The sequence below is a fragment of the Callithrix jacchus genome, chromosome 10, assembly GCF_049354715.1.
Source record: "Callithrix jacchus isolate 240 chromosome 10, calJac240_pri, whole genome shotgun sequence".
Taxonomy (NCBI): Eukaryota; Metazoa; Chordata; class Mammalia; order Primates; family Cebidae; genus Callithrix; species Callithrix jacchus.
The window spans coordinates 16534462-16556295 of record NC_133511.1 but is presented as its reverse complement, the minus strand read 5'-3'; the positions used below and the strand labels follow the sequence as shown (position 1 = coordinate 16556295).

The 21834-nt window shown below is 39.1% G+C and overlaps 1 protein-coding gene across 18 annotated transcripts in view; it reads left to right on the top strand.

Moving 5' to 3' along the window:
• SIK3 (SIK family kinase 3) overlaps positions 1-21834 on the top strand; it is a 262659-nt gene that overhangs the window by 188429 nt on the left and 52396 nt on the right. For all 18 annotated transcript variants that reach the window (XM_035264652.3, XM_078339525.1, XM_035264647.3 and 15 more), the window contains one exon: positions 20997-21121. In XM_035264652.3, coding sequence (XP_035120543.1) covers positions 20997-21121 — 125 coding nt within the window. The remainder of the gene's footprint in view (positions 1-20996; positions 21122-21834) is intronic.

The window sequence follows — 21834 nt, the reverse complement described above, 5'->3', positions numbered from 1 at the left end:
GCATTTTTACATATATCACTTAATTTTATTATTTGGCATGCAAATACAGCTTATTAAAAACACATTAAAAATCTCTTCATTTTCTGGCACATTTAACTCTCCAAAACCTCTGAACTTCTTATAAAGAGCACCCAAGCAAGGTATAGAGAATCCCAATGCCAGGAAAAGATAGGATTCTCGGAGTCTGACTTTCCCTTTTCTTGCCTGAGATGTGCAAGGATCTGCAGAGGAGCAGGTGAAGGACTAGGAGGCACAGCACAGCTCTCGCAGCATGGAGCCAGCATCACTGGATGGTAGCATCCTTAACAGCTACCAAATTATAGTTGGATACGATAGAAGCCATGTTATGAGGCACGTCATGACTCATTATCACATTCATTATACAGTCTAATTAGCATAGGAGTTCAGAGGATGACAGAGCTACTTTAGTTTGTAAGATTGCACTAGATTGTCAGTTCCACAAGGACTGTAAGCACATCCTGTTTATTGTCACACTCCCACTGGGCTTGTACATGCCTGTTCTGTAGCAGATGCTCCCCAGCTTTGTGGAACTGAAGTTCAGGCAGTACTGATGAGGACAGAAATATTCTATTGAGGACATGTCTTTTGGGATGTGTCCATTTCATTTCATGTGATTGAATGATCAGGTGTTGAGCAGAGAATTCCAGCAAGTGTTAATAAGGCATCTGTCAGTTGCAGACACTGATCTAGGTACGGGGGTACAGCAGCCAATAAAATAGCCCATTGGAACTAACATTCTAATGAGGAGAAGTAGACAGTAAGCACAAATAAGCTCTCAAAGGGCTGTGACCAAGATAAACTCTAGTAACGTGGCAGAATGATGTGTGTGAGAGGTACTACTTTTAACCAGGATCTTCAAAACCTTCCATGCGGAAAGAAGAACAATGCAAAGGCCCAAGAGAGATGAATTCAACATGGAAGAAAGGGGTAGAAGAAGTCCAGGAGACTGGAGATAATAAATAAAACAGGGAGTGGAAGAAGGTGGGGTGCAAGAGATGGCGAAGGCCAGTTGCATGCGGATAGGATGTGGGATTTCATTTAGGTTCCACTGGGCACTGAATTGGAGCAGTATGGGCAGCAATAGAATGTGCAAGATCTATTTGAAAGAAAAGGGCAAGCCGCTCAGTGGAAGGGTAGGCTAAAGTAGGAGAGCCTCCCCTAGAAGGCAGGTGAGGCAGATGTTTAGAGTAGATTTAAATAATTTCAATATGAGGCTTAATTAATCCAACTCAGTATGGAGAAGACAGAAAGCTAGAAGCTGAGGGAAGGGAAGGGACTTCTGGCAATAGGAAGGCCAGTTAGAGGCTGTGAAATGGTTAAATCCCGCATGAAGAATATGGTGGCAGTAGACACGGGAAGGAAGAAAACAGCAACGAATTCAAGAGAGAAGGCAAGTGAGAATTTCTAAGACCAGATAACCAATCATATATCTTGGCCAGGAAGAGGGAATTTCCAGTCAAATATATGTTTAGAATTAAAGAAATGAAATTTTCTTACTGATGGATTATATTAAGCTGTCAAAAAATATGGTGTTTTAAAAATGGTTGATATATTGCTATTTGAGAGTAATTTTAATGTCCTTGTCCCTAAAGATTAAGTAGCAAGGTGTCTCTATTTAAAATAGATTGCCTCTCCCCTCCCCTCCCCTCCCCTCCCGTCCCCTCCCCTCCCCTCCCCTCCCCTCCCCTCCTCTCTCCTCTCCCCTCCCCTCTCCCCTCCCATCCTCTCCTCTCTCCCTCCCTCCCTCCCTCCCTCCCTCCCTCCCTCCCTCCCTCCCTTCCTTCCTTCCTTCCTTCCTTCCTTCCTTCCTTCCTTCCTTCCTTCCTTCCTTCCTTCCTTCCTTCCTTCCTTCTTTTTCTTTCTCTTTCTGTCTCCTTCTTTTCTTTCTCTCTCTCCCCTCCCTCCCTCCCTCTCTCTTTCTTTCTCTCTCTCTCTTCCCCTCCCTCCCTCCCTCTCTTTCTTTCTCTCTCTCCCTCTCCCTCTTTCCCTCTTTCTTTCTCTTTTTCGTCTCCCCCCTCCTCTTTCCCTCCCTATCACCCAGGCTGGAGTGCAATAGCTCACCTTGAACTCGTGGGCTTGGGATCCTCCCACCTCAGCCACCTGAGTAGCTGGTACTATAGGTGTTTGCCACCATGCCTGGCTAATTTTTAAGTTTTTTGTAGAGATGGGAACTTGTTTTGCTGCTCAGGCTGGTCTTGAACTTTTGAGCTCAAGGGATCTTCTCACCCTGCCTCCCTAAGTGTTGGGATTACAAGTGTGAGCCACTGAGTCCAGCCTTTTACCTGTAGTTTCAGTTTAAGATGTTTTAGAAGAACATTGATACTCCATTTAGAGCAGTGTTTGACTTTTGTTGGTGGGTATAGAAACTGTAAAAACTATAGAAACTTATGGTTCTTATTGGAACTCTAAGAACTTTTATGTAAGTCTACCCAAGATCATGTTTCCTAATGAGGATCATAAACTCCTCAAATGCAAGTTGATGCTGGGAAGGGACTAACAGATCAGCCAGAGTGCTCCTTCACTTTGATTCTGGGGGAGTCTTTATTGTTATATAAAGTGTGTTGGAAGCCAGGTGTGGTAACACACACCTGTAGTCCCAGCTACTCAGGAGGCTGAGGTGGGAGGGTCGTTTGAGCCCCAGAGGTTGAAGTTGCAGTAAGCTCTGATTGCACCACTGCTCTCCAGCCTGGGTGACAAAACAAAAACAAAAACAAAAACGGCCAGGTGCAGTGGCTCACACCTATAATCCCAACACTTTGGGAGACTGAGGCGGGTGGATCACCAGAGGTCAGGAGTTCAAGACCACCCTGACCAACATGGAGAAACCCCATCTCTACTAAACATACAAAACTAGTAGAGTGTAGGGTGTGGTGGCGCATGCTTGTAATCCCAGCTACTCTGGAGGCTGAGGCAAGAGAATCGCTTGAATCTGGGAGGTGGAGGTTGTGGTGAGTTGAAATCACGCCGTTGCACTCCAGCCTGGGCAACAAAAGCGAAACTCCATCCCAAAAAATAATGATAAAATAAAATAAAAATGTTTACTTTTTATAGAGATGAGGTCTCTCACTCTGTAGTCCAATTTGGTCTTGAACTCCTGAGCTCAAGTGATCCTCCTGCCTCAACCTCCCAAAGTGCTAGGATTACAGACATGAGCCACTGTGCCTGGCCTAAACAAATTTTTTAATGTGATATTATAGAAATTTAAAATTAAAGTGATGTCAAAAAGAGTGAGACTGACTTCTTAGGCAAGGCTTTGCAAAGTGGCAGAATATTAGTCATAAGTTCCCATTCTATCAGAATCTGGTTCTCATTTATGAGTTCTGAAATATACTTTATTAGTTCTCTTAAAATCATAAAATAGATTTTATGATAAAATAGATTTCAAAGCAACAAAGATATGTGGTAAAAGGATCAATGCAACAATAAGAGCTAATGATCCTAACACCCAGATGCATAAGACTCATAAAGAGATTTAGACTCAACGAGACAGAAAATTAATAAGGATATCCAGGACTTGAACTCAGATCCGGAACAAGTAAACTCAATAAATATTTATAGAGCTCTCCACTTTAAATACACAAAATATACATTCTCCACCTTAAATATACAAAATATTGATCGGCCATTATTAATACCCATTTTTAGATTTAGAATAAAGCTACATTCCCGTTCTCTCTCCCTCTTTTTCTTTCTCTTTCTTCCTCTTCTTCACTCCTTTTTTTTTTTCTTTATAAATAAATAAATAAATAAATAAATAAATAAATAAATAATAAAAAGAAGCCGATCGTGCTGGCTGTGATATCAGATTTCTGGGTGTTGTTTCATCCTTCCCCTTCCTGTAGAATCATTGCAAAAAAAAAAAAAAAAGAAGAAAAATCATAAGAAAGTGAGTATGATATTTATATCTGTTTCCTTAGCATCAAAAAGTCAGTTTGCTAGTGGTAGGCATGGGTATTTCATCTCATCTTTTTAAAATATCCTGATTTGTGTGATCTTTGGCTCTTCTTTGTGGAGGGGATACACAGCACATCCTTAATTTACCACGTTACGTCGCATACAGGATCTTTCCCCAGCCAGTGATTTCTGAATCCTCAGAGATTCTCCATGTTCCAAGAGATTAGTGTTATACAAAGTGATACTGACATTTCAATTTTTTTTAGAAGTTAATAAATGAAATAATTGTTTAGGTCTTTCCGCCCTCCTTAAATGGAATAGTTTGAGAGCCTTTGAGTAGAAATTGAGTCTACCTGCTGGCAGAGCGCTAATGAGCATGCTTCTGGCTCAGTCATTCCATTTATTACTCAGTTCAAGTAATTGACGACCTATTATGGTAATCAATTGTCAAAGCTATTATGCTTTGACCAGGGTGCAGTTTTTCATTGTATTTTACTAAGTTTACGTCTCTTATGGGTCACTGGATTATATAAAGTATAAGGAACACTAATGTTGACATTCAAATTGATGAGGATAAAAATGATAATTCTATAATGCCTTAGGACATCCTTCACCAGATTTATGAATTGTCTTCATTTGGCCATGGTTTTTACACAGGACATCGAGTTGTTTCTAGGGCCTCAAAAACCAAAGTTTAAAAGTTTTACATTACATACATACACATAAAATATGTATACACTATATGTATATACATTTTATATGCACATATCCATATCTATGTGTATATTATATCCAGTTTGATTTACTGGGAATAAAGACTATCTACATTCCTGGTGTCTTATTTGTAAAGACGTGCTGAGAAATGATGACCCCATATTTGTTACTTCATTCATTATTTAAAAACAAAGCATGAAAATAATTCATATAAACCAGTCTAGTTTTTAGGTTCAAACATGTAAGCACTCCAGATCTGAGGTCATGAAAAGTATTCATCTGTTTTGTGTATTATAATCTCAGTATATTAGTGACTTATAGAGCCAGCCACAGTGGTTCATGCCTGTAATCCCAGCACTTTGGGAGGCCAAGGCGGGAGGATCCCTTGAGACCAGCCTGGGCAACATATTAAGACCCCGTCTCTACTCTGCTGCTTCCCACCAACTCCCTGTCAAAAAAAAATACACACACACACACACACACATATATATATATATATATATACACACATATATATATATATATATATATATATATATATATATATATATGGCTTCCTACTAAACCTGATATATCAATTTTAAATAAATACTTTTTCTTGCATAATTGAAGTAAACTAAATAATGTGGGTCACTTGTAAAATGGAATAATATGAATTTGTCTTAATTCATAGGGAACTTTTAAATTAATTTTTAAGTAATGTACTAATGTAAAATAAAATGTCTTTTACCTAAAGTCACTTCCTTTTTTCCCTCCCTCCCTCCCTCTCTCTCCCTCCCTCTCTCTCTCTCTCTCCCTCCTCCTCTTTCCCTCCTTGTCACCCAGACTGGAATGCAGTGGTGCAGTGATCATAAATCATACAAAAATAACAAAATTATTTTTAAATTTTCTGAAATTTAAAATTTTTAAATTTTCTTTCTGGAAGGTTTTTAAGTTAATATATTCCTTTGAAAGGAGTTTGTGAGTCAGAAAAGTTGGAAAATAAAAGGTAACTGTACTCATTTCTTTACATTCTAATTCAAGTATACCATGGTTTTCTTGATCAGTTTGAGATATTCTCTGAACTGTTGATAGACTCTTCTTCAGGAAAGCCCCTTTTCTCTATTACATACCAATTGCCCCTCTGGAACTTTTCCTTAAAACTCATCCAGTGGTTACAATTATATAGTTAGATGTGTGTTTGTTTCATATGTATTCCTCCCATTGGACTAATTGTTACATGAGGGCAGGGACCATGTCTGTCTTGTTCACCTTGTACTGAGAATATATTTATGGTCCATCAGAAAATTGAGGAGGGAGGCCCGGTGTGGTGGTTTATGATTGTAATCCCAGCACTTTGGGAAGCCCAGGCGGTGGATCACCTGAGGTCAGGAGTTTGAGACCAGCCTGGCCAACATGGTGAAACCCCATCTCTACTAAAAATACAAAAATTAGCCAGGTGTGATGGCACATGCCTTTAATCCCAGCTACTCGGGAAGCTGAGGCATGAGAATTGCTTGAACCTGAGAGACAGAGGTTGCAGTGAGCTGAGATCGAGCCACTGCTCTCCAGCCTGGGTGACAGAGTGAGATTCCATCTCAAAAAAAAAAAAAAAATGAAGGAGGGGAGTGCTTTATTCCTATTGTCCTATCTTCACATTACCTTTCAATTGGGTTACTTTTCAGATGTCTGCTCTCATTTGAAGTCTTTTTTTATTTCTGTTAGTTTTGATCTAAGATAGTATTTTGTTACCTGCTCTTCATTTCTAGGTAACACCTTAGAGCTTCTTAAGTGACAGTCCTATCTTGTTTTCTCCCAAAGTAGGCTTCTGTCTTAGTTTAGACCATATGTCTTAGTTTTTAATTTGGAAAATGTTTTTTTTTGTTTTGTTTTGGTTTTCTTAAGACAGAGTCTCACTCTGTTGCCCAGGCTGGAGTGCAGTGGCCTGATCTCTACTCACTGCAACCTCTGCCTCCTGGGTTCACGCAGTTCAAGAGAATTTAAGGGGACACTGATTCATCATGTTCTATAAAAGGTACACTAAAATTTTGTACCATGCTCACCTATCATTATTAGAAACTTACCTGATTAAATGATTAGGCTTTTATTGTTCTTATTGATACTCTTTAAAATCATGACTACGATCGTACTCATTAATGTTTTTAAGAATTCCAGTGAGTACTGTTTGTATCAGTTGTACAAATTATCTCATTATAGCCCTTTCCTTTATACAACTAGTCAATACTGAGTTTGATGCAAAGATCCTATATTGAGGAGGTGTTTTGGGGTTTTTATGAGAAGGGTTGGCTGTTGTTATCTAGAATAAATAGAGTGGAGAAGATTGGTTTATTACCTGATTTAAAAGTTGCCAAGTTCAGCTCTTCTATGTGCTAAGGTGCTTTGGGAAAAAAATATATAAATCACTCACTGAAAATGCCAATCTAGTGCTCGTCCAAATCTCCCCCAAATAAGCTGACTACTTGATTTTTTTTTTTTTTTCCTTGAAGGAATTTTCTCTTGTGTATGTATACTAAGACTGAGCCAGGAGTTTTTGGCATTACTGCTCTGTTAGCTCCTGGTAAGGAAGTTCAGCCAGGGGTTGAAGTGACTACTAAATACTGAGGACTTGCCAAGATCTGTTTTTAAGAGTGAACGAATATTGTGATTTCTGAGAACCTTGAAACTCATCCTTTATCACTTCCACAATTCTGAGATCCACACTCTTGACTCTTGTTTTGTTCAGTTTCAAATAAAGTCTTTGGGTCACATGGTTTGGCCAGTGACATTGTATAGGAAAGGCAGATTTAGTTCCTTGTTAGTGTCATGTTCCATTTTAACATCAATGGAATATTCTAAATCCTATTTACATACTGTTCTTACACCAGTCTTGATCTTTGGTTCTCTGAGTCATTTCTAGCAACAACATTTCTATGATTAGAAATTAATCAAGAACCTAATTGTTTCTGTCTTCATCTTTGTCTCTAATTGCAAATGCAATATTGGGATTGTGAGTCCTCAGAAGCTTTTAGTTTTGAAAACATGAAGGATCTGTCACAGGGATTTTTGGTGAGGTTGTTCCTTTAGGATAAGTAAATATTTTCCCACTTTACTTTTTCCCTCTGCTCCCCACTTCCAAGCTACTTACTTATGCAGCAAGGAAGGGAAGCACAAGTTATCCTTGGAAGGCAGGGTTGGCCGTCGCTCGAAGCTGTACTGTATTGCCTTAGCAGACACTAAGAACACTGGAACTAGCTGAAAGCTGTACCTGATCTGTTTACATCTGCTTTGGATTGTTCTTTGGTTAGCCAAAAGAGAAGGCAAGCTCATTGCTCTGAAGCGGTAGACCAAGTAAGAAAATTTCCTGTTGCAGTTACCCTGAGGTATAAATTAATACCACCCGTTTCTCTCTTTTCCCTTACCACATACATGTATCCAGTTGATGATATACTTATTTGTAGAGATATCAGTATCACTACCTTATCTATCCCCAGGCTCCTCATCTCACCTCCAACAAAGAATTCCAAGTCTCAAAACTGATAGGAAACTGTGGTATTTAAGCCATCTTAGAAGACAGTCACATGGTTCAAATTAAAGTCTCCTGCTCTGTATTAAGAAAAAGGGATTTAAGTTGCCATTTCAGCCTGCAGACAACTGCTAACCAACCAGGGTGTTGGGGGTTGGAAAGCAACTTACCAAATTATATTAAGAGCCACTTGCGGTAGAGAAATAAATGACCATAGGCCACATGAAGAGACCAGCTTCGCTCCGCCCATATGGCTTCTGCTGTGTGGGTGTGTGTATCCATCTTCATCGGCTTCTGTTTCTCCCTGTTCTTCTGTAACTCTTTAGAATAGTCATCATTTTAATGTTGATCTGTAGGTCATACATCTTCCTTGCCAGTAAGTAAGCAGTAAGGGATGTAAAGTATTTTATCAGCGTCAGTACCTGAGAATTATGTAAAACTAACTGTTTGGTGTTTTTGTTCTTATTGTTCAAGATTATATATAATATATATATATATATATTTTTTTTTTGAGACGGAGTTTCGCTCTCGTTACGCAGGCTGGAGTGCAATGGCGCGATCTCGGCTCACCGCAACCTCTGCCTCCTGGGATCACGCAATTCTCCTGCCTCAGCCTCCTTTATACTTAAAATAAAAATGTTAGTTATAGAATAATAAAGCATACTATAGAAAATTTAAACAGCAACAAAACCTTTTTAAATATTCAGGCTGTAATCCTACCTCTGAAACTATCATTAATAGTTGGAATGCTTTTCCTTTTGTCTTTGGACTATGCATATTTTTCACACTTATAATCAGTGTATACACGATTTTATATTTCCCGTGTTGCTCCATATAGTCATTATTTTTAATGATTGCACATCAAGTGTATATACCATAATTTACCTGATCTACCCCATATAGTTTTTGTTTTGTTTTGTTTTTTTGAAAGACAGGGTCTTGCTCTGTCACCCAGGCTGGAGTGTAGTGGTGTGCTAATGGTTCACTGTGCCTTGAACTCCTGGGCTCCAGGGATCCTCTGGCCTCAGCCTCCCAGGTAGCTGTGACTACAGGTGTGCACCGCTGCACCGGGCCCCATACAGTTCTATGATCTCACCAATTCTTGGCGTTAGCACGATCCTCACTTTTTCTTTGACATTTGTTAGTGCATTCCACAACTACAAAGCATATTTACTTAACCTTTTGAACATACACGGAATCATTTCTTTGCCTTCAGTTTCTGTGTTTTTTTGTTCTTGTTTTTCACTTGTATTGAAGTTGTCACTCTTCTGTTTTGTTCTTTTTTTTTTTCTTTATGTTTCACCAGTGTTTGGCCTGCTAGCACTCTGCATCTTGAGTCACATGAACTAAACTACAGCTTATGGTAGTCTAGTTTAGCTTGTGTCCTCTGGAATCCAACCAATGAGAATGATCCCAGGCATTCCCCCTTTCTCTTCCCAGGCTAACTTGAGCTGGAGCAGTACAGCCCTTCAGTGTTCCTTAGGGCGATATTAGCTCTGGAATGGGGAAAGAAGATAGTTGCCAAATACAGAGTGCCTGTGGTTTTGGAGAGATGATGAGGCCCTGTGTGTTTACTGGCTACTTGCCTTTGGGATTTGAATAACTTAAAGATTATAATCAGAAAAACATAAGTTTTTAAAAAAAGTGAGGGAAGAGTTAAGATTATCTAAAAGATTATTAAAACTATGTCAACTTTCAGTTATACAGCTTTTTAAAAATACTATCTAGGTTTTAAAATTTTTTTTCTGGATATGTTTTTTTAATTAGATAGTTAAGTTGGACATATTGAAGGAGAAGAAGGAAAACGTAAATATTTTTTACTGTTTTTTTTTTTTTTTTTTTTTTTGAGATGGAGTCTAGCTTTGTTGCTAGGCTGGAGTACAGTGGCGTGATCTCAGCTCACTGCAACCTCCGCCTCCTGGGTTCAAGTGATTCTCCTGCATCAGCCTCCTAAATAGCTGGGACTACAGGTGTGCACCACCACGCCCAGCTGATTTTTGTATTTTTAATAGAGACGGGGTTTCACTATGTTGCCCAGGATGGTCTCAATCTCTTGACCTCGTGATCTGCCCACCTTGGGGTCCCAAAGTGCTGGGATAACAGGTGTGAACCATCATGCCCAGCCTTAAGTGTTTTTGTTAACAGCTCTTGTTTGAACTAAGGAAGCAAGTGATATTATAGAGAAAAATGAATTTTTAAATTAACAATACGTGATGTATACTAGCTTTGTTTCTTACTAATAAGGGTTACTGAGAAATAGTTATTAGTGTGGGAGTAATAGTATTATTTTCAATCATGTGAATAATAAGCATATTACTTGTACCTAATTGCCATTTTAGCATTAATGATTATACCTATAACTAAAATATTTACTCCTCCTTTAAAATTGCGTTTAATTATAACAGGAAACTTCATCTTGTATGTATTCTTCCTAGATTGCAGTTTTTCTTCATATGTGAAGATTGCTATTTTCAGCAAAACCCAGTTGAGATCTGTGTCTTAGCAAGTAGTTCCCAGTTCCTACGCTGAGTTCGGATACATTCATTTCCTATTTCAAAGTACATCTCTCTTTTCTTCCCTTTTTTCCACCCTCTCTGTTCCTAATCAGTGAGTTGTTGGTAAGGTATTTATTGAGTGCTTTCTCTTCCTGTCAGCATTGTGCTAAGCCCTGTGAAATCAGTGTTGAGAAAATCTCTGCCCTCAAAAGCCCTAATGAGCTTAGATCCCAGAGCAATGGCTCCAAGTGGCAAGAAATAGTAGTGGAGGAGGAAAAAGAGCTATTCTTTTATCTTTTATCTTTCATTTGTTGTGAAATATTACGTATATACACAAAACATTTTCTTTAAGCATGTACATACACTTCAGTGAATCACTGGAAGCAAACACCTGTGTAGTCATTGCCGCTCAGGTCAAAAACCCAGAAAATGTCATCAGCCCAGACTGTACAGCTCATCACAACCATATCATTCCCCCAAGAGGAAAAACTTTTTTTTACTTTTGTGTTAATCACTTAATATGCTCTACTTTCTAGGTGTTTTTGTTTTCTTTTAATAGTTTTGCCTCTGATGTAATGTATTACTCAGGGGTTTTGCTCCAAGGGATGCCATTTATATTGAGTATAATGTGTAGTGGGTCCATCCTTAAACAATGTAGTTTTGCTTGTTTTGAACTATAAATAAATAGAATCATATTATTATATTATTTTGTGTCTGTTTCATGCAACAGTCTGTGAGATTTATCCATGCTGTTTGTATAGCTGTTCATTTTTATTTCTATATAGTATTCCATGTTATGAATATACCACAAATTTGTTCATTTTTATTTCTATATAGTATTCCATGTTATGAATATACCACAAATTTGTTCATTTTTATTTCTATATAGTATTCCATGCTATGAATATACCACAAATTATTTTTCCATTGTACCTAACTAGCTATTTTAAAAGCAAAAGCCCTTTCATTTTGGGGCACTTACGAACAGCTTCAATGAACATTCCTAAACGTTTGTCCTGGCATACTCTTAAACATTAATGTGTATTCGTAAACATTTAAGAGTATAAACTGAGAAGTGAAATTGCTGGGTCATATAGTATGTCTGTTTCAGTTTTTATTTGGTAATGCTGAACTGTCCAGCAGGTGTGAGAGTTCCCCTCGCTCCATGTCCTCTTCAGTGCTTGTTATTATCTACTTTAAAATTTTTGTCTGTCTGGCAACTGTGTAATAGTTATTTTGTTGTGGGTTTGATTTTTTATTGTTTGTCTTTAATAATGAGATTGAAATTGAGCTTCTTTTTGTGTCTTGGCCCTTTTTTTTTTTTAGTCAATTGTCTTCTTAAATAGTCTCTTGCTCATTTTTCGACTGGGTTTCCTATTGGTCTTATTCATTTATAGGAGATTTTCTTGTCTCTTTTTGATAGTCTGGCTACAAGTCCTTTGTTTTTTTATTGATTGGTTGGTTGGTTGTTGAGATAGGGTCTCACTCTGTCACCCAGGCTGCGGAGCAGTGGCATGATCTCAGCTCACTGCAGTCTCGACTCCCCAGGCTCAAGCAATCCTCTTGCCTTAGCCTCCTGAGTAGCTGGGACCACAGGCCTGGCTAATTTATTTTTAGTTTTTGTAGAAACGAGTTCTCCCTATATTTTCCCAGGCTGGTCTTACACTCCTGAGCTCAAGCGTTTCTTCTGCCTTGGCTTTCCAAAATGCTGGGATTACAGGAGTGAGCCATCATGCCCAGCTGAGTCCTTTATTTTATGTGTTAGAAATACCCTTCCTCACTTTGTGGTTTCTCACTTCATTCTCTCTAAGGTGTATATAAACTTTGGCATAATTTTAATGTAACCAAGTTTACCACTTAGCCCTTTATGATTAGCACTTTCTGTTTCTTGTTTGAGAAATTCTTCCATCCCCTGAGGCTATAAAGATATTCTTTTTTTTTTAAATAAAAATTTCATAGTTCTACCTTTCCCATTAGGGCTATAATCCACCTGGAATTAATTTGGGGATAGAATGTGAGGTGTAGGCAGCCTATGTAATTTTTTTTCCTTATGAATAACCAATTGTTCCTGTGCCACTTATTGAAAAATTTATTCTTTTCCCCATTGATAAGCGGTGTCTACCATTCTTTTCTATGCATGTTTTTAAAAGAAACTTGACTCAGTATTCCTGAAGCATGATGTGTCTTTGGGAATTAACGTAAGCAGAGAAAAGGGTGGCAGTCAATAATAAAATGAAAAACAGTAAACTGTAGTAACTAAGGAATTTGCAAGTTTTTTGTTTTTTTGAAACAGAGTTTTGCTCTTGTCACCCAGGCTAGAGTGCATGGTGCAGTTTAGGCCCTGGTAGAGCCCTCTGCCTCCTGGGTTCAAGCGATTCAACTGCCTTAGCCTCCCAAGTAGCTGGGAGTTTAGGTGTCCACCACCACACCCAGCCAATTATTATATTTTTAGTAGAGATGGGATATTGCCATTTTGGCCAGGCTGGTCTCGAACTCCTGACCTCAGGGGATCTGCCCGCCTTGGCCTCCCAAAGTGCTGAGATTACAGGTGTTAATCTGTAATCTGTGCCTGGCAAAGTTGCAAGTTTTAATAAAAATAATTATGGGATGTCCATGAATTTAAATATGATCACATACATGATGCTGAAAGCAGAATGTGGGCCTGGAATTTGAGGGCACTGAAAACTGGTATTAAAGGCTGGATCTGGTTCATACTAATTTCTCTTTAACCTTTGTACTTCGAATGTTACTTAACTTCTCAGGCAAAAAACAAAAATAATGCTCATCTCGATGAGTTAGTAAATGCAAGGTGCTCTAGCACAGCACTCAACAGAGCGTCCTTTGAAAAACATCTGTTTAATACTACAGAGTGCAGCACAAATAGGAGAACTGCTGCGCTGGAGGGTTCTAGGTCTTCCCGGATCCCTGCTCCCTCCGGGGCTCTTGCCACTCATCTGCATAGCCAAGGTGCTCGTTTCTCAGTACTCGAATGTATTTGTATATAACTTAGGGTTAGTATTTATTGGTTGTCATCAATCTTGGTAAGAAATGCCTGATTTTATTCACAGCTTGACATTCTGTTTTCTGAATGGATCTGGATTATATTCGTAGATTTGTCCGTTTCTGTGACAGCCTGTCTTTGCAACAAATAAACAAAAACTCTGAGATGAAAATGATACCATTTCTCGTTGAGAGTAGTGATGTCACTGTTTTCCCTCAGATCGAAGCTATGTAACACTTGGAGGAGACTACACGGATCCTGTAAGCCACATTCTTCTTCTGTGGAACATTTTTCTCCTCTCTTGGGTGCCTCGTCACGCGTTTTCCTGACTTTTTCCTTTAACCGTCCTTTCTCTCTCCTTTTTGCTGCATCCTCTTTCTATTCTTGCACCTAGAGAATAGGAAGTGCCTCTGAGCGTTTCCGAAGCCCTAATTCCCATCCGTCCCTTTTCTCTACTTTTTCTTTCAAAAATATTTTATCCATTTATTACTATAATTCAGTTTCCCCGGACGTCTGCACTTAAATATCTGATCACCTCTCAAATTCAGGAAAGTAATTTTTTTCTTCCCAAACCAACTTCTCCTTTCCTTAAGTTTGCCATCTGCTCAGACACTTGACGACCATATTCTCTACTTTTCCTTCTTTCTCATCCCATATATTCTGTTTGTTGTTAAGTACTGTCTGCTCTTTTCAGAACATCTTTTGAACTGGTTTTCTCCTTTTCACTGCTCTCACCTTGTCACAGCCCTTCAGTATTCACCTCACACGTAACCCGATCTTGCTTTCTGGTTTATTTTACCACATCACCTGCCTGCTCCAGAAGTTCTAGCAACTCCTTACTGCCTGTAATAGTGGCTCTCGAACCTCTTCAGAAAGAATTAGGTTTTATTGGTTCCTTTACATTCACACCAAAAGCATAAATGACAAAAGGAAATACAGATAAATTGGACCTCATCAGCATGTAAAACTTTTATCAAAGGACATCATCAAGAAAATGAAAATTCACAGAATGGGAGGAAATATTTGCAAATCGTATATCTAATAAGAGATTCGTATACAGAATGTTATAAAGAGCATTCACAACTCAATAATAAGACAACCCAATTTTAAACTGTGCAAATGATTTGAATAGACATTTCTCCAAAGCAGATATACAAATGACTGAAAAGCACATGAAAAGGTGCTCAACATTATTGGTCATCAGGGAAACATAAATCAAAACCACAGTAAGATACCATTTCATACCCACTGGGATAGCTGTAATAACAATAATAAGTAATGATAATAAAGGCAGTGAGTGTTGGCGAAGATGTGGAGAAATTGGAATCCTTGTACATTGCTGGTAGGGCTGTAAAATGGTACAGCCACTTGGGATAGCAGTTTGGGTACTTCCTCAAAAAGTTAAACGGTTATCATATGACCCAGCAGTTCCACTCCCAGGTGTATGTCTAAGAGAAATGGAAACATCTGGCCACACGGAGACTCACATAAATGTTCGTAGCTGCATTATTTGTAACTGCTGAAAAGTGGAAACAACCTGCATGTTCATCAACTGATGAATAAATAAAATGTGGAGTGTCCATGTCGTGGAATGTTATTCAGCAGTAAGATACACTGAAGTACTGACACATGCAGCAACATGGATGCGCCTCCAAAACGTTATGCTAAGCGAAAGAAGCCAGACACCAAAGCTCACATGTTGTATGATTCCATTCATGTGAAATGTCCAAAACTGACAAAGTCCATAGAAGCAGAAAGTCGAAGGGCTAGGGATGGGCCATTGGTGAGAGACCTGAGGGGTGTTTGGGAGTAACTCCTAATTAGTACAGGTTTCTTTTTGGGGTGATGAAAATGTTCTAAAATTTCTTCTTTTCTTTTTTCCCTACCTTTTCCTTACAAGGTGAAAAATGTCCTAAAATTGATTATGATAATGGCTGCACAACTCTGTGAATGTACTAAGAGCCACGGAGCATTACACTTTAAATGGGTGAATTTTATGGAACATGAAACATAAGAAATATTTTATGGCCAGGATCATGCCTGTAATCCCAGCACTTTGGAAGGCTGAGGTGGGAGGATCATTTGAACTAAGGCGTTCCAGACCAGCCTGGGCAACATAGTGAGACCCCATCTCTATTTTATTTTATATTTTAAAATTTAAAATTAAAAAGAAAAAGAACATTTTATAAAAGAATATTTTATGAGAGACTTATGAAAGAGATTAAGAATATGAAATTATATATATACCTTATCTCGATTAAGGCTGTATGAAAAAAACAATTTAAATAAAAGCAGTAAATGAGTGGAGAGTCTCATGAACCAAGGGTTATAATAAATTCATAATCAAATATTTTTGTATCTGAAATCTAATAAAAATTTTAAATGTGGGGGGAAAAAGAAGGAAATTAAAAATAGTAATGGTCTACAGGATGAAGTTCAAAGTCTTCATTCTGTCATTTGAAGCTGTATTTTATCTGGCCTGATGCTACTGTGCCCTCTTTATTTCTTGCCATATGCCCCTACAAACCCTGTATTATGCCCAAAGCAGTGTCTTGCTTGTCACTTGAATTTAGCAAGTTAATTCTGAATGTTCCACCCTTGCTCATGCTCCCTCCTGACTGCCATTCAGAGCACACTGTCTGCCTTCCTTCTTTGCCTCTCCAGATTCTGGCCATTCAACCAAGTTCTGCTTCCTTTGCGCCTTTCCCTAGAACCATTGCTTATGCTTTTGGTTTGTTAGAAGAACTAACATATTGCTATACCCATTGGAAGGGTTCCATAAATACATGTTACATAAGTGAGGAAGGGAATGGAGGAACTTATTTAGAGACATATAAAAAAGACATTAAGAATAAAAGCTTTGGTAAATAATGAAAGACATGGTGAATTAGAGCAGCTCCAGAACCAAAATAAGATGAACAAGCCTATTAAATAGAAATGATTTTCTAGGTTCAAGTTGCAGATCAAGCTTAAGCTCTAAAGCTTTTCTTGGCTGGGCGTAGTGGCTGATGCTTGTAATCCCCACACTTAGGAAGGCCTAAGTAGGAGGATTGCTTGAGCCCAGGAGTTTGAGACCAGCTGGGACAACATACCAAGACCCCTATCACTACAAAAAAAATTTTTTTAAATAGCTAGGCATGGTAGTGTTTGCCTGTAGTCCCAGCTCCTTAGGAGGCTGAGGCAGAAAGATGGCTTGAGTCCACGAGGTAAGGACTGCAGTGAGCTGATTGTGCCACTACACTCCAGTCTGGGAAACAAAGCAAGACTCCATCTCCCCCCCCAAAAAAAAAAAAAAAAAGTTTTTCTTTACTTTTTCTTTGGCATTTCCGACTTAAGCCAGTGAGAATTCTTCCTCATTCTTTTTTACTCACTGCTTTAATTTTTGTTATGAGAATTTTTTTTCCTCCAACTTGGATGATCTTTCCATTTTTTTCAGTTGTCTATACATGTAGATAACTAAAAACAGCAAAGTTCTTAGTGATTCTGCTTCATGTCTGTCTGTTCCCCACCTCCATTTCCTACCACGCACCCCATAATTCCCCCAGTACATCGCTAAACTACCAACAAAACCTAAAATAGACTAGTTTGTTTAACTGTATTTTCTCCTTCCAGTCCTCTTAAAATGTGTAGCAAAATGTCTCCAGAGGCAAGCAGTTAAGAGAATAAAGAGGAGGTGTTCTCCCCATCGCAGTTATTCAGCCCCGGAAGTATTGATTGGAAGGCACTGAATTTTCAAAATGACTTTCAGATTTAGTACATGGTAATAATTTGAGGCTTTCCCACATGGATAATGTAAATGTTCAGAAAATATGTTATAGCTGAATGGGCAGCAAATTAGCCAGAATTTTAACTTATAAGATGCCATGGTGAAGATTAATGTGAAGTAAAGAGCCACTGGTAGGGAAGAGAAGACAGCAATATGCTTTCAACGAAACCGTCAATTTATAAAAACATGTATATTGAAAAGGGAGGGTGGATCAGATCCTGAAAGAACTGGGACATCGCAGGCTCCGTAACTAAAGGAGTCTGCCCATATTTGGGAGGTAATAGATGTCTTGTAGGCAGGGAATAGCAGATTCTGCTTGAATGTACGACACCTTAGAGGTGGGAGTCACAGTACTTGGAATGAGATTATAGAAGACCTCTCCACAGGTTTCCAAGACTAGAGGATTTTGTTTGGTGCATAATAGATGAGAGCAAGCCAGTAGTATTTGATTGTTGAAGCCAGCTGTTTGGATGTAACATAGTGGAAGCAGGTGCTTCTGCAGATGTGGCCCTCTCTGGTTGCCTAGCCCTAATATATCGTTCATGGTCATACACTCATTTCTCGTATAAAAACTACTAGCTGGTAGCAGTCTAAGCCCGCAGACATTGCTGAAGCTGGTTTCTTTTGATATTGTTTTCTTTGTAACAATTTCCTGTTTGGTACATAAAATAACAAGCTCATGATATTAAGTCTGCGCCTTCTCCTCCCTGGCAAAGTAAAATGCTAGAAAGGTTACTAAACATTAGTGGTTCAAAATGAAATCTGTTCATTTTAACTGCTTACAGGAAAATTTAAACTCAACTGGTTTAAACTCATTGCTTAGCCTGTTGTATGCTCCATTGAAAACACAAATAAAAAACTGCGTGTTTCTTCTAGAGTTTATTATTCAGTCATTCCAGTGTCCAAATCCATCAGGCAGAACAGAATCATTCACGTTTCTCCTCTGCACTGTGGTCTTCTCCACATGGAAGGCTGTCATGGAAAAGGATCTGGTGAAGGTTTTTGCAAATCTAAGGATCTTTTTTCTATCCTTTTATTTTTGCAAACCTAAGCACCTTCTTTCTGGATAATTTCCAGAGACTTCAACTTTGCTGAATCTCATTTGCTGGGATTTTTAGCAACCTGTCCCCACTCTCCTAAGAAAAAAATCTTAATGGTGACTTGTGTGTGCAGACTTTAATTTGTAAGTGAAAGTTACAGTGTTTCAAAAGTTGTAGGTTAGTTGGTGGATCGTTAAATGCAGTTTTGTTCATAGTCACCATTTATTAAGTGCCCACTTTGTTAAACACTCTTAGATACTGTAAAGAGAAGAATATGGTCTCCTTAAGGAACAGAGAGAGAGGCTAGATCTTTACAAGAGAGGGTGTTTTTCAGGAGCCAGAAGAATAGGTTATATATGTATTCAGATAATAGAGTAGATAGGGGACATTTCTTGTAGGGGATCCATGGAGAATTCACAGAAGTATTATTTTTTTCATTAATGAATGAGAGTATTTGTCTTCTCATAGAAGTAGCTATAATGATTCTATCTGTGGTCCTGACTGCCACACCCCTTGTGATCATTAAGTTAATTTTAGAACCTTGGGAAGGAAGCTAGGAAGCAGAGGCTCTCATTGCTGGCCAGCTGCCATTGTCAGTTTGGGAAGTCTCCACTAGTCAGAAGGTGATGAGAGGAAATGGTCCCGTGATTTTATTGCCCAGTGAGTTTAATCTCATGATCCTTTCTTGAGTCTCTGCTGTGTATTAGAACCACTGTTTAGAGACTAGGATAAAGAAAACGATATCTCCTCCATTTACTAATTAATGGAGGGTATAAACACATAATACAATCAAGTACAATATAAGGCAGCGTGTAGTGGGATGTAGAGGCGTTAAAAAAAAAAAGACTGTGGAAGCACAGAGGAGGAAGCCACTGACATGGAGTTTTCTGGTAGAAATCAGTTCCTGTACTTCATATAGGAAGTAATATTTGACTGGGCCTTGAAAATGAGTGATATTTTAAAGATGGAAAGGAAAGGAAAAGGCATGACACAGAGAGGAAATAGCATAGGGAAGGCCTGTAAACACAGGATGTGAATAGTCTAGTGATGCTAGTGTGGCCAGGGATAAACTGGGAAGACTGGATGGAGCTGGGTCGTGAAGGGCCTTAAATGATAGTGCTGAGATGTGAAGACTTCTGTAAGTAGAAGGGAGCCAGCCCATGTTTTTGAGCAAGGAGGTAACAGGCTCTGGTTTGCGTAATTGTGCTATGAATGCATGGCTTAGGGGGAGATGAAATAGACAGGAAGTAAGCAGTAGCATCAGTCTAAGCTAGCGATGCTAAGAGTATGAACTACAATGGTAGAAATGGAAATAGAACAGAGGAGGTGGATTCAAGACACACGGAGTTGAAGCAGTGAGCATTGTATTAGCAGCTGGAACTGGGAAATGGGAGGGAGAAAGGATTTAAAGATGACTCCAATGTTTCTAGTAACACAGGTGGTAATGTCACTAATGAGGATAGGAGCACTGAAAGCGCAGGTATGACTTTGGAAGGTTGAGACTTTCTTCCCAAGCAAGTATTGGGAATTCATGCCAGGAACTTAAGAGTGGTACCAGGGCCAGACATACAAATTCGGGGAATTATCCCCAAACAAATGCTAGTGGAAGTGATGAGATCAAAAGGGTTAGCCCTGAGAAAACATCCCGCAAGGAGAGGCAGTTAAAATCAGCAAAGCCTGCTGGAAAACACCTTCTGTAGAAGGTAGAAAGAAGGAAAGCGAATAGCAAAAGGAGAGTTGTCAACAAGGATAAAACTAGAAAAGAGAGGGAAGAATTTAGAGAGTAGGTGGGTGCTTAGCATTTTCAGATGCTGTGATTGCAGGGAGCATGGTGTGCCTGGGCGTGAGGGATTTCTAGCCTGTCACGTGGGCATGCATACATAAATAATAGCATTTCTACACCAAAGACTCAGTCCTTTGGCTGGCCATCCTTGCTCATTGTGTTAGTGTGTCTCCCAAAGACTCGTCCCTTCTACCTCCCATCTAATGCCTCTTACAGCAGTAGGAGGGAGAGAGAAGGAGGAAGGGAAATTGAAGCACAAGGGGAGTTAAAATTAAAATGTAAGCATTCTTGCTTACATTTTAATTTTAAGTAAGTCATATATTCTTCCTTTTGAATAAACTACCTTAATTATAATAATATCACTTTGTCTAATTTTTAAATTGTCATAGATGTGTTTGTCATAAGAAGTAAAAATAACATAACAATTTTGGGTGTGAATTAGTTGAGTAGGCTTACATGTGTTTTCTGATTCTGATGTGGTCTTATCATCCAGTTTCATTTGCATTCTTAAAGGAACAAGTACCACTCGCCTTTTTCTGCCTAGGTTTCCGAAGGGAGCTGCACCATTTCTGCTGACATGACCTGATCATGTTTATCTTCGTATTTCAGCTCATCTGTATCTCTGTTTCACTGTTACTTTTTAAGTGTCTGGCTATGTGGTTTCTAAGTGTTCTCTTTTTGCATTCAGTATTCACACTTAATGATTTGGAATCTTTAGTGACTAGAGACTAGTGTTTGCCCAGTTACAATAATATTAATTAAGTCAATTTGCCTTTCTAGATTTTGGTTTCAGTAACCTCTTCACTCCTGGGCAGCTGCTGAAGACATGGTGTGGCAGCCCTCCCTATGCTGCACCTGAACTATTTGAAGGAAAAGAGTATGATGGGCCCAAAGTGGACATCTGGGTAAGTAACTGCCTTCTCTTATACCCCACGGCATTAGCTACCCTTGTTGATGACAGCTGTTCTCATCCTGGAGGGTACATTGAGATCCTGGTCACCTGTTCTTTCAAGTCCCAATTCCTTGTGCAAAGTCTATTTTTTTTTTTTTTTTGAAACATAGTCTCATTCTGTTACCTAGGCTGGAGTGTATCAGTGCAATCTTGGCTCACTGCAACCTCCACCTCCCAGGTTCAAGTGATTCTCCTGCCTCAGCCTCCCAGCTAGCTGGGATTACAGACACATGCTATGACGCCCAGCTAAATTTTGTATTTTTAGTAGAGACAGGGTTTCACCATGTTGGCCAGTTGGTCTCAAACTCCTGACCTCAGGTGATCTTCCCGCTTTGATCTCCCAAAGTGTTGGGACTGTAGGTGTAAGCCACCATGCCCTGCCTGCTTGTGTAGTCTTTCCTCCAATACTTACCATATGGACTGAGCCACAGATTTCAAATTTCCCCTTGACATCTGCAAAAGAACCTCAAGGGCCAGCTTGGATGGGGGCCCTTGCCAAGAACAGAGATTCTTTCTCCTGTGGCTACTTACCTTATCTCCAGAGAATGAGTACTGAGAAAAATTCAGGATGTTACCACCCTAAAGTAATGCCTAGAAGCAAAGAAGATTGTTAACTATTCTAAGATGGAAGAAAAAGTTCGTTCCATAACCTTACGCATGACTCAC